The following is a 13,024-nucleotide window of genomic DNA, read 5'->3' as shown; positions in this document are numbered from 1 at the left end:
ATACCACAGAGTCTGACACATCTGTTTCATACTTGGATATTTTACTAGAAAATATGTTAATAGTATCCAAACAGCAAAACTTTATAATTAATGTGATTACTTTAATTTTTCTATCACCAACTTCCCTTATTTATGTCATATACCCTTATCACCTGCATATGGAGTTTATGTATCCCAGTTCATTCGATACGCAAGGTTAAGCTAAGAATAATTAAGAATAATTACTAAAACGAGACAAGCTATTTACAAACAAGTTTTTTTATTGGCTGTTATTGACAAACAAGTTGATGAAACAAGGATATCAGTCTCGTTTTAAGTCAAAATTTTACAAGTTCTATGGTCGATAAAATGACCTTGTCAGCAAATAGCATCTATCATTAATGCTGACTGATGCTTTTCATACTAATTGTAAGGCCATTTTTACTCACTTTTTCCGTTTACTCGATCATGACTAAGAGCACACGGCGTGTGTGACCGGGGGTGCTTATTCCTCCATGGTACCTGATCCCACCTCTGATGCTTTTAGAGGTCCGTATACTCTGCTCCCGATTTGTATTGTTTTAATGGACATTTGAACTTGATTAATGTACGTTATCTCTATATTTCATTGATTGATTCCTGATCTATGTTCTCTGGAAGGTTATTTTACTCGCATGAGACGTCAGGGTATGCCAGTGAAGGGCTTCCAATCTAGACCTCATGGCCATTAAGCACTGAGGGATTCTAATTGTGCTAACGCCTGTCGTGAGTAGGGTCCCCGGATTGAGGTTTCATTCGAAAGACCTGCAACTTGTATTTCAAAATGCTGAGCGTTTTAGCTATGAACAGATGCTAACTATTTTTCCTCAACTTAGGGGACCTGAACCAAGACCTTCCAATCACAGAGCGAGCGCTCTACCGACTGAGTTATCGTGACGAGAGATATTGTCAAACCTTAACTAATTGTTCTTTTTTTCTATTTTAGATACTATGCCTACTACAAATAAGAAGAAATTGGTAGATTTGATTCCATCTGGTCTACTGGGGATATTTAACTGTGGAAATTTTTACCTTTATACTTTTTTCAATATGGAATACTACATGAAGAAAGAGAATGCTGATTTTTGCTTGGGTGAGACTCAAGTTTTCTTCTAACAGGACATACACATTTTTGAAAATAAAATTACTTCATAATTAAAGAATATCTTTTATTTTCTACTTTTTTAGCTGTGGCAGAAACATTTGAAAGTCAAACTACACCTGTTACAAGTAAAGGTAAAATATCTCTCTTCCTAACACACGCACACACACACACCTACACAACACAACACACACACATTCACACACACACACACATATTCGGATAAGGTAATTAAACACAATCAAAGTCTACTTCATATTTACAAACCTTTTTTTTAAAAATCATTTAATATTCTTTTACATGTGGTCAAAACCAGTGAAAATCAAACTTTTGTCATAAGAAGTATGGAGCATAGAACTCTCTCTCTCTCTCTCTCTCTCTCTCTCTCTCTCTCTCTCTAGCATAAAATCTACTACATATTTACACTTTACAGATAGTCTTTTAAAAACATACTCAGAGGTTCAACCAGTCTTGATGGAATCAAAGGACGGTGGTTACCTGGAACCAGTGTTTTTGTGTACGTTTCCACCTCTAGTAGGTGACATCATTTATGACGTGTCGTGGTTTATCAATGACAATGAATTGACTTGGGCAGCATCAAACGCTTTATCGTTTTCTGAACTAAATTCTACAGCTCTAAGACCCTCTAACTGGACAGGAAACTATTCTCTTAATTTCGAGGTAATTTTGTCTGGATCTAGCATTCTTAAGGAAAACATTGAGGGATTCTGTCGTTTACTAGAACTTTTATAAGTATTTTACTTTCAGAAGTATCACGATTAACATTGTAATATCTATCCAAATTCCATGAAATGGCGAAAAGAAGTACGTCTGCATTCCGTAGCATTTACTTTAGAGTCGCGGAGTAAGGAGTAGATCCTTACGTCGCAGGTTCAAATCCCACTGTGGGACGTGGAGACCGGTCCTTCGGATGAGACCGTATAAACCGAGGTCCCGTGTCGCAGTAGGTGCTGGCACGAAAAAGATCCCTTACTACTCAATGGCCCCAAGTGCCGAGTATAGGTCAAAATTTGCAGCTCTCCACCGGCAAGTGGTGGCGTCTCCATATGCTTATGAGTAAAAAATTCTCGAAAGTGACGTTAAACAATAAAGAAACTTCTGCATTCCACTGACTTTTGAATGTTTGAACATAGAAACAAAGTATGAGGATAACAATGTTGAAGAAGTCAGAGATCATTTTAACTTTTTTTTTTTTTTTTACATATTTTGATTCGACAGTTGTTCACCTGGTATACATATTGCTTAGGTTGCATGTGCCGTACGAGCATACGATCCATCAGCATCTGTCTCTGGTTCATTTCAAAGGAGCCCAAATTTTTATGCCGGAATTATGGTACACACATTATGTAACTTTTATAACTTTAAATTTTAAATCATGTTTTGGTGAATAGTTTCGGTGACTTTCTTTCAAATCATGTTCAATTGGCATTCAGTTTTGCAAAACATGATCTGTAAAATAATTAATTTTTGTTGCATGCTAGCCAGAACAAAATAAATACTACGTCATGGAGGGTGTCAGGTCACAGATTAAACTCACCAGCACCATACCATTCAGTTGTCCATTATCGTTAAGTAAAGAAATGCGAGAGGCGTTTTGTACGTATTACTTCTTTGTGTGGACACCTTTAGAGGATAGCTGTAGGAATGGGATGGCTAGCAATGGGATAGCCATGGCTAACCAGCCCTGTGGGGTGACGTTTAACTTTAGAGACTGGGGGAACAGAAGTGTACATATAAATGTGACAGGTTATGTAGATGGCATGATTAACTACAATTACAGGACTACATATCTACACATAGCGTCAACAAGGAATCCCATGGATCCGTTGGGAATATGGGACAATCTCAATATTGGGGGAATAGAGGTATTCTATTTCTTTCATTAATACATGGACCTTTTTGTATGCTGACATTTCAATGTTTTTGTAAATGTTTTTGCCCATTATAATAATCTCTTGTAGGTGAAAGTAGTTGACCGGGATATATTGGTGACCGGTCGTCAGTGTATATCATCAAATGATCCACATATGACGACATTTGATGGACTGCCCTGGGAAAACCAGAGAACAGGAATATTTGTTTTATATCAGCACAAAACATTACCATATGCGGTAATCTACAAAGAATATTATTTTTATTACATGCTTTTATTCTTTATAAAATCGTAAAACACGAAATGCCTCTAGAACATTCTTAAATTTCGTTATTGTATCCGTGATTCAATTCAGAATGTTGTTGTTCTCTATAATTTATAATAGTTTTAAGCAGGTACCTACTCTGACGTTGTTTCTTATGAATGTAATTAACCACTGAAAACAGATCCCATCTTTAATCATTTCAGGTTCATGTTATTTATTCTGAATGTGTCCCAAGGCGCGCAACATGCAACTGTGGAGTAGCAGTCAGAAATGGATTTAGCTATTACATCGTCAGGACCTGTGAAATAATTTCGGTACAGAACACCAAAATGCTCGCAGTTCCATATGAAAAAGAGTACCTTTGTGAAGCTGCTGACCTACAAATTGTGAAATCTGGAAAGCATTACACTGTAAGTAAAGAAAATATTTCTTTATATTGCATGTACTAAAGCCTCAATTTTTTTTAATTATTTTTAAAAATGGCTGAAATTCTGCTTACTCGTCTTAAATTGGAATCCCTTAATAATGAATAGTTACAAGTTCCTTGAGTACATCATGTGTAAGGACAGTTTACATCTCGTAAACCTAGAAGCGTTTTACTTAAAAACAAAAAGCCTTAGCCGTTCCAAACCAACCTTTACGAGCGTAACTTAATTTTTTTTCATTCCTCATGATTTAATTCTCTCTCATTAAGAAAAAAAATAAGACGTTTTACTCTCAAAAATGTTATTCAAAAATTTTAAATATAACATTAAGTGGAATGGTACTTTTTAGTGGCAGATCATATTCTGAGGTAGGCGTAAATATTATGATGGATACACGTATGCATTCATTTCTTTTCTATCCAATCAAATAGCGCGTTAAAAGTTATTTAAAGAAATTAAATTTTGGCCTTTGAAACTAAAAGGTGACCTTCCCATCTGGAACACAAGTTTCTTTCTACATCTCATCTTGGAATAACTTTATCGGGAGTGTGAGGATCCGAGCTTCTGTGTCAGACATTGAGTCGTCCCTAGGTTTGTGTGGATTTACTAATGGCGATACATCTGATGACTTCATCCCAAAAGACGGTAGCCATCCCACTGACCCCAACACATTCGCACTGTCATGGAGGTAGAACAATTTCTTTTTATGTTAACAGAATTGCTTTGGTATATTTCACTCTGATGTTTATAGAGATGTTTCTCTTTTGCAGAATTTCAATGGATTCTAATAACAGTTTATTTTCAATGTCCTCGTCATTTTATCTGGGCACATCATGGATGTACGTATTTAATAGTGGTTTTGAATTTTAGGAAGGATAACAGGTTTTTTTCTTAAATATGCCTGATCAATTATGTGACATTTAAGGTATAGAGCTGGAGATACTTACTGCACATGCGCTCAGAGTGGACCAGTAGATACTTACCAGTTTTCCTTACCAAATGCAGTTCATTGTAATATGACGTCACCAAGTCAATTATGCGAGGGAGGTAACTCTGTTCTAAAGTTGAATTCATGTTCAGATGATCGCAAAAGAAGGTCAACAGACGATACAGATAATGTGGATATAGAAAGTGAATTAACATACGATACAGATTACAACGAATCTGCTGTTATAGAGGTACATATATTTGTCCAAATGGCAAACAATTATCTTAATACACATACATTTTACAAAATATTTATTTTGATACACATACATTTTACATATCAAGACGAAAAAAGTCACTGAAATCTTTTATATATTAAACAATCTATGCGTTTCGTTCATATTTTAAAGGTTGCAAAGTGGATAAATGGCTGGAATGAAACATCGGCGATAAAATTCTGTTCGAAACAATTTGACCTTGACCCCGCTGTAGATGTTTGTAACAGACTGGTCAACATCAGTAAAGTAAACTTTCTTGATGAATGTATCGCAGATATAAAGGTATAAATTTATGTTGTAATGAAAATAGTGTATAATTTAGGAATCTGTGAATTTTGAAATTTTAAATAAGGAGGGGTTGTTTTATAAATGACATTTACATAATTATGTTAGTTTTCTATGACATTTTCATTACATTTAAGATTTCTGGAAATACGACTTTCATACAAGACACTTTAGATACACTGAAAGGTTCTTGTCTGACAGAAGCAACGAGAAACGAAGTTTTTTACGTAAACCAATCGTCTGAAACCAATGGATTGACTCTCTTTGATTATATTTCATCATTTTTATGTCCTGGCAACTGTTCCGGAAATGGACAATGCGTGAATGGTATTTTCTATCTGAGAATCCACTATGAATAGAATATATATATATATATATATAGAGAGAGAGAGAGAGAGAGGAAATACTTAGGTAACGATCTATCTTATTTCGGGATTTTGGTTTTTAGTCTACTCTCAATAAATATGCACCATATTATTTTTAAAATAGCAGCATTTCTTATAAATACGAAAAGAATAAGCTGGTAACGGTCTGTAATGTAGTGGTAAACTTATTTTATGATTTTTGTTTTAGCCACGTGTTCGTGTTTTGATGGTTTTCTTGGTTCCGATTGTTCTGGAAAACTCACTGTTCCCCCAAAAGATTTTTTCCTACCATTGAATGGATTGTGTGATATCAGTTCCAGGGAGTGTCTCAAAACGAACATCATGGGATTTTTTGACGTGGAGAATGTTACCGCAAAGTTTGAATACTTTCAGGTAAGAATACCAGGAATACATTTCAAAAACTCTAACATGTATTTTTTATGCCCCAGTAATAGAAGATTCGGGGGTTTATAGTTTTTGCCCTGTCCCTCAGTCTGTCTGTCTGTCTGTTTGTCTGTCTTTGTCTGTCTGTCTGTTTGTCCGCAAAAATTTCAACTTTGTCCATAACTTTTGATTGGTTAAAGCTATGGCTTTCATATTTCACGTGTATTCCTTGTGACAAGATCTTCCCTTGGGTACCAATATATACCAACATATTTGACCTCTTGACCTTGACCTTGGAGTTTTACCAACTTTTGCAAATATTTACCCAACTTTAACCTTGGCTATAACTTTGGAACAGTTGGTGCTAGGGCTCTCATTTTTCACATGTGTATTTACTGTGACCTTACCATGGGTGTAAATATTTTTGACCTTTTGATCTTGGCCCTGGAGATTGAACCACTTAAAAAAACCCTTCAACTTTTGAACAGTTAGTACTAGGTCTTTCGAATTTTATAGGTGTATTCCTTGTAACAAGTCCTTCTTTGCAATACTGCATTAATTTTGACCTTTTCATCTTGACCATGAAGTTTGACCTACTTTTGAAAAACGTTAATCTTCGCTTTAACTTTTGAACAGTTCGTGCTAGGGCATTTATATTTTGCATGTGTATTTCTTTTGACAAATTGTTCACCTGCATACCATTAATTTTGACCTATTGACCCTGACCTTGGAGTTTGACCCACTTTTAGAAAATATTAACCTTGACCATAACTTTTGAGCTTTCATATTTACCAGGTATATCCATTGACACAGGTCCTTTCTTTGGGTCTCATTTTTGATCTTTTGAATTTGACCTTTGAGTTTGAATTGCATTTGAGAAAGTTTAACCTTTGCCATAAGCTGCTATACGGGGACATCAGTGTTACACTGATGTGTGATACACATCTTGTTTAATTAACTTATGATTTACATGTATTATCTATTTACAGGTAAAGAGGAATGACGTCCAGAAAACTAATTACATCAAAATAGAAAGCACAATTTACTACAACTACAACAAGATCTCCGCAGAAATACCTACACCTCCAGGGTCACTACGGCGAAGAAGAGCAGCAAGTGTGAAGTCAATGGTGCATGGATGGAATATATCACTCAGCTATGACGGGAAAACGTTTAGCAGTCACGTGACCATGCTAATATTTAATGGGCAACTTTTCAAATGCGACATTCGATCGCTCGTTTGCCGTTCTTTTGTGAGTACTACGTTATGAAAGCGTAGTTTATGGAATGTTTTGATACGCTTTTACTGCAATTTTGTAGTCTAAATTATTCTGCCTTTCATTTTTATCACCAGAATCAAATGTCTACGGATTCCTCAATTGATACTGGTATGTAATACTTGTACATTACAATAAATAAATGTTTCGAAATAAATTCCTCTTAACTAGTTCAAGATGAATCTGTAACTTTAAGCTCTGTGTGATTCTAATGATTGGTAACTTTTTTTCTTAATTTTTCACAGAGGCAAATAAACTTGTTCTGATCGTTGGTACCGCGGTGGGATTGCTTTTGGTTGTGACGACAATCATAGTTGCCTTTAAAAAATTGAAAGGGTATGTATTAGTATATTTATTTAGAAATATACATATCTTTTGAATCGAATGAAAACACTGCTTTAATAATATTTTATTCTTGCCAGGCGAAGGGGTTCTGTCGTTTCTACAATCAATATATCGAGGGATCCTGAAGTTTCTGTTCCGACAAAGAAAGCCATGCCACCAGTAAAGATTCAAAATAATGGATATAATACAATAGTTGTTTCCATGTTAAAGAAGAAGTCCGCAATCCTTAGTTTACGGAATGTTAATATATTCTCTACTCCCAGTCCTTCTCCCAAAGTCAACATACCACCACTTGGCCATCGCATGAACTCCAATGAATTTAATTCTTTAAGTATTGAGTCCTATGACTGATAATATTTGATTACTTTTCCGTGTAGAAATTTTATAGGTTTATTTTTTTTCTTTCGCTGTCCTACGAATCTATATCAGTACATAGCGGATATTCGATGTTTTGTAGTTGGATGTCACGGGCTATGACGTCAAAGTTGAGAGGTTGAGACGCCATAGCTTAGCAATTGTGAGATTGAAAACATTGTAACATGGATTTAAGCAACATATTTGGGAAGAAATTGGCAGTTTTAATCTCCATTAAGATGGTTTTAGTTACTATCTCTATCTTATGATAGACCAGAAATTATTTTTCACTTCCATGGTAATCCTTTCACACTGTGACAGAAATCACTTTTATTCAATAAATGAATCACAGTATTTCACTGTTAAAAATGTATTAAAACCTTTTACTTCATAATTTACAAAGGAAAGTGTCTTTTCATTGACTCGGTCCTAATCTTGTCACAACAGGTTCTTTTACCCCCAGACACTTATACCTGCAGATAAAGATTGGGACGTTTCATCCTTGACTCAGCATGTTATCTGACCCCAGACAGTGATATTTATGTCTCCCAGTTGATTCGATATGCAAAAGCATACTCTATACGAACGATTTCTAAAACGAGGCAAGCTATCGACAAACAAGGTGATGAAAAAAGGATATCAACAGTCTCGTTTGAATTCAATATTTTGCAAATTCTATGGTCGATACAATGACCTTGTCAGCAAATATAACCTATCATCAAGTTGAATGCTGACTGACATTTTTCATGCTAATTGTTAGGCCATTATTTACACATTAAATTGACTACGGATTTTTTCGTTTGTCCGATCATGAGAGCACACGGCGGCTGTGACCCGTCGGTAGGGGACGCTTACTCCTCCATAGTACCTGATCCCACCTCTGATGTTTGCTTTGCTCACGATTTGTATTGCTTCAGTGGACTTTTATGCTTGATTACTGTTCGTTATCTCTATTTCACTTCAGACACCTTTGATCGGGTTGTTTATTGGCTCATCCCTAAGGTGGCAGAGGACAGTTTTTTTTCTGCAATTAAAACGTTTGGTTTACGTTTTCCTTAATATTGAGCTGATTGTGAAGTGTGCATTTGAATTTTTTTTTAATTTTCTCTACATGTAGAAAAAAACATGTTCTAGTCCCTTGAGGAATTTGAGGTTTTTAGGAATAAACGTGCACAACTTATATATTGAGCCCAAATGAATATATGGTGATAGTCTCAAAATTTTGTGAAAATTAATACTTTTAATGTTTAAAGTTTCACTATTTCACCGTATCCCCGGCAGCTTGGAATCTGGCCAGTGCTAATGTCTTGCGCTACCAAATAAAATACAAAACAACGCCTGTATAAACCTTTTGGGTCAACAAACTTCCTTCCAAGCTACAATACATCCTATGAAGCAACACCGCTTTTAGGAAATCCCGGATGAGTGGTTTTTGGTTTTAATTTCGTGTTTCCATTTCATATCCCTTGAAATGTAGTTGTGACTCTTAATGCACACATGAATTGTTCTAGAAATAAAAACGCTTGAAATATTCATTCAAAGCTTATGTTTCCCTATTTCACTAATCTTTATCCGAAACTATCCTCTGCCACCTAACCTTTGACAATAAGTTATAATCATTTTAAATCTTACATATCGCTTATCACGGTTTCTCACCACAGACAAAACCTTTTTGTTATGTTAACCCTACCCACCAAAATTTTAAGAAACTTGAATCTGCACTACCCGAGGATGCTTGCATATTAATATGATTAATCCTGGCCCTCCTGTCTATTTGATAAAAAATTTAATGTCCTCTGGGGATTAACAAGACACATTAACTGTTTAAAGTTCTGTCTAAAAGAATATACATCGTGTGTTTTGCATACTATTTACTATTCTTAAAATACTACATTTAAAGCCCAGAAACAATATTGTTTGCAGTGGAAGGATTCGTTAGAAAAATATTTAAATGATTTTGCGACGTGTTAAGTAATGAAGGTATTAATCCGATATAATATTGTTCAAAACAATCATTATATATTCTGTCGGGTATATGAAAAAGAATACTGTATCTACGTTGAAAAAGCAATTTACAAAACGGAAGTAGATTTATTCAGCATATGTGAAAAAAAAATAAACTTGGCTTGATCTCGGTTTGATAAGGAACATTGACGTGGTTATAAATAAGAACATGAAATTCAAATCCCTAAAATGGTTGCAAAAGAAGGACATTTTGTTCATTAAAAGGATGAAGCCTCCATGTGGGTTTCTAGGGCTGGTATCATTAATAATAATATTTAATTCAGCAAAAGGTAAGAACATTATATTTGTGATCTTTTTTTTTTCATTTTTAGTTTGTACAAAAAAAAATTATACTTTCATATTTGATTTAAGATATTTCTTTCATAAATATTGAGGATATTTTAAAGCCTCTAATAGAATACTGATCATTAGAACTTTTAACTTTCTAAAAACGGATCCCATGTTGAATTATTAAACATGATTTTAAAAAGAAATAGTCCTTATATAGTATAAAATTAAAATAATGACATCTATGCTTACTTATGCGAAAATTAAATCTAATACCGTTTGCAAAATTAGTAAGAATGTTGCTTTCTGTCTGTATTCATTTAGAAATTATATTTTAAATGCACTACATGTGTATTAAGTTTTTGCTGAATTCTGTTATCAAAGCTAAATACTATATGTGATTGAAATGTGAACGAAATGCAACGAACCAGTTTATTATAATAAAACCTGTGGTTTCCACAACATTATTTAGAAGCCAATTACATTTAGATTACATTGTGTAAGCCAATAAAAAAAGATTTTGTATCTTTGATCGATTAGAGTTTTAACATTAAAAGTCAAGGACGTTCATCAGAATAGACCAACACAATTGGTATAAAAAATAGTTTTTAAGGTTCGTCTAAAATTGCCAAAATATTCAAGAACTGAGAGCTAGAGTCAACCAAGAAGTCCAAAAGTAGAAAAAGTTCCAAAAGAGTGTAAACAATGCCAACAGATGTAAAAAATCAAAATGATGAGAGATCCCGTTTTCTGGCAAACAAGGTATTTTATGCTCAAAGGGAATTCATGGTCCTGGATATAAAAGTACATTTTATTTGCTGTCTTTCTATTGTCTTGCCACCTTTGCTTGGTCTGTCGGTCTGTCTGTTGACCAAAGAACCCCAACATGACTCCATCCTCCGATCAAGATATATATACGTTAGTATTATTTATGGACCCCATCTCTGCACCACAGGAGTTCTGGCCCTAAGCTCTTAGCTAAGAATCTTAATTGTAACTGCATTTCTGTTCAAATTTTATTACTTAGTGTCAATTGGTTTGATTGATCTATATTGATAAATTACATTACAAAAGAATTTACAAATTATAGTTCATAGTACCCATATCATAGTTCAATTTACTCTAACAAGATAATTATAGTTCATGAAATTAAAGTCCCTTTTCCAATTATAAAGTCACTGTAATTGGTACACCATTAATGTCCGTGCTGGTTTAATAAACTTTTATTTTACTGTCACTAATAAGTTCACCATTAATAACTTAAATGATTATGATATGAATATATTCCAAGTTTAAAATGTTCAAATAAAATGTCCATTCTAAACCCTACAGCTTTACAATTGTAAAAAAAAAAAAAATATTTAAGCAAAATTAAATACATATATTAAACAGAAATCTACAGAGTTTTCAAATTTTTATCTTAGTCGTAAGATTTTTTTTTCTTTTGAAAAGGGCAACAGTCCTGTGTATTTTTGTTTGTTTTTAATTTACTATTATTTTGGCATCAATAAATTATATTCTAAATATATACTTAAGAAATAAATAACAAGTTTAAAAACTTCTCTGGGAAATGAAGTGGGTCGGTCACGTGATCAAATCCTGTGAAGGCCGATGGCCTTCTCGGAAGATTTGATCACGTACCGACCCACTTCATTTCCCAGTGAAGTTTTTAAACTTGTTATTTATTACTTATATATACATTTGAGACGGACAATCGAATATAAATATTGCACTAACTGTTCGTCGTAGATTTTGACAAATTACGCAAGGTGTAAATCGGCTTGAAAAGCGGTTACGCTTCAAATTCATCTGGCAAAGGATTCTGTTTTGAAGTGAATATTCTGTGAAAGACTACTTGTGATCAATTATAGTGAGCATATTGGTGTCTGGGAATTTTTGTATTCGTGAGAACCCATATTCGATGTTTAAAAAAACACAAGAAACACGTCCGATGTTTGATAATAAAAAGTTAACTTGGAATCAAGTTTAAAATTTGATCAGAAACATAAAATCTACGATTAAAATAAGGCATATTTATTATGATGTTGACACGGAGACACATGCGGCAGCTTACATTGTTAAGCATGTTAAGACAACGATCTCGATGATGGAGGTGTGCTTACCGAACTTCCGAAGTGCAGTGTTTGTGCATTACATTGATATTTTCCAACAGATTTTCAAATTTATTGTGAGTAAAGTTTAATGAAAAAAATATAGCATTTTGAGGTCTACAAGAAAAATAAGGGTAAACGTTGAGACTATTCAGCTCAGACATGAAATTTATAACACGTAGTTTTCTATTCTCTATGTAAAATCGATCAAGAACTGTATTAATTACTCGTAAATAAAATGATTATTATTTTACTTGGGTATTTTGTACATTTTTATGCATGAAAAACATGCTATATTGCTAAGTAGAGTAAGTCTTCTTATGTAGATATTACTGCACTGTGTGATTAGGTCACGTAATGACCTATGACCTTCGAAAAACGACATACAGGTATGAAGATATTTTCTCTCTGTATGTTTATATAATAGAGAGATACCACAAATGTATTTTTTATACCTTTTAAAAATTTGTACCTATATAAATCTATACTAATAAAAGTCTAAGATTTCCAATGTTTTACTGAGCGGGCATAAAAAATTGATGTTTGACCGCGGAGTGAGATATTGGACCTGTCGATGAGATGTTGGACCGCTTACGTCACATAATGGGCGGGGTCAGCTAAATCTCATTTGCATTCGTTGGTGGTCGACATACATGTATGTCCAAAAAAAAAGATAAAATATATAAATAAAAGGTATAACAA

The 13,024-nt window shown here is 34.0% G+C and overlaps 1 protein-coding gene and 1 long non-coding RNA gene across 2 annotated transcripts; both read left to right on the top strand.

Annotated features, from left to right (window-relative positions):
- The first annotated feature begins 1,594 nt into the window (after nt 1-1,594).
- Nucleotides 1,595-4,574, top strand: LOC133205054 (von Willebrand factor D and EGF domain-containing protein-like). Its single transcript, XM_061340795.1, has 6 exons — nt 1,595-1,801; nt 2,623-3,006; nt 3,103-3,252; nt 3,483-3,689; nt 4,187-4,392; nt 4,475-4,574. Exons 1-6 carry the CDS (start codon nt 1,595-1,597, stop codon nt 4,572-4,574), a joined length of 1,254 nt encoding a protein of 417 aa, XP_061196779.1.
- Nucleotides 4,575-5,065: 491 nt separating this feature from the next.
- On the top strand, nt 5,066-5,923 carry LOC133172392 (uncharacterized). Its single transcript, XR_009718937.1, has 3 exons — nt 5,066-5,191; nt 5,332-5,521; nt 5,768-5,923. It is a non-coding gene; the product is annotated as an uncharacterized LOC133172392 (long non-coding RNA).
- The last annotated feature ends 7,101 nt before the right edge of the window (nt 5,924-13,024 follow it).

This window comes from Saccostrea echinata, unplaced genomic scaffold (assembly GCF_033153115.1).
Source record: "Saccostrea echinata isolate AGI-Se365-2 ecotype Australia unplaced genomic scaffold, CSIRO_AGI_Sech_v1 ptg000054l, whole genome shotgun sequence".
NCBI classification, from domain to species: domain Eukaryota; kingdom Metazoa; phylum Mollusca; class Bivalvia; order Ostreida; family Ostreidae; genus Saccostrea; species Saccostrea echinata.
Note: the sequence above shows the minus strand (reverse complement) of the source record. Positions and strands in the feature narration are given on the sequence as shown.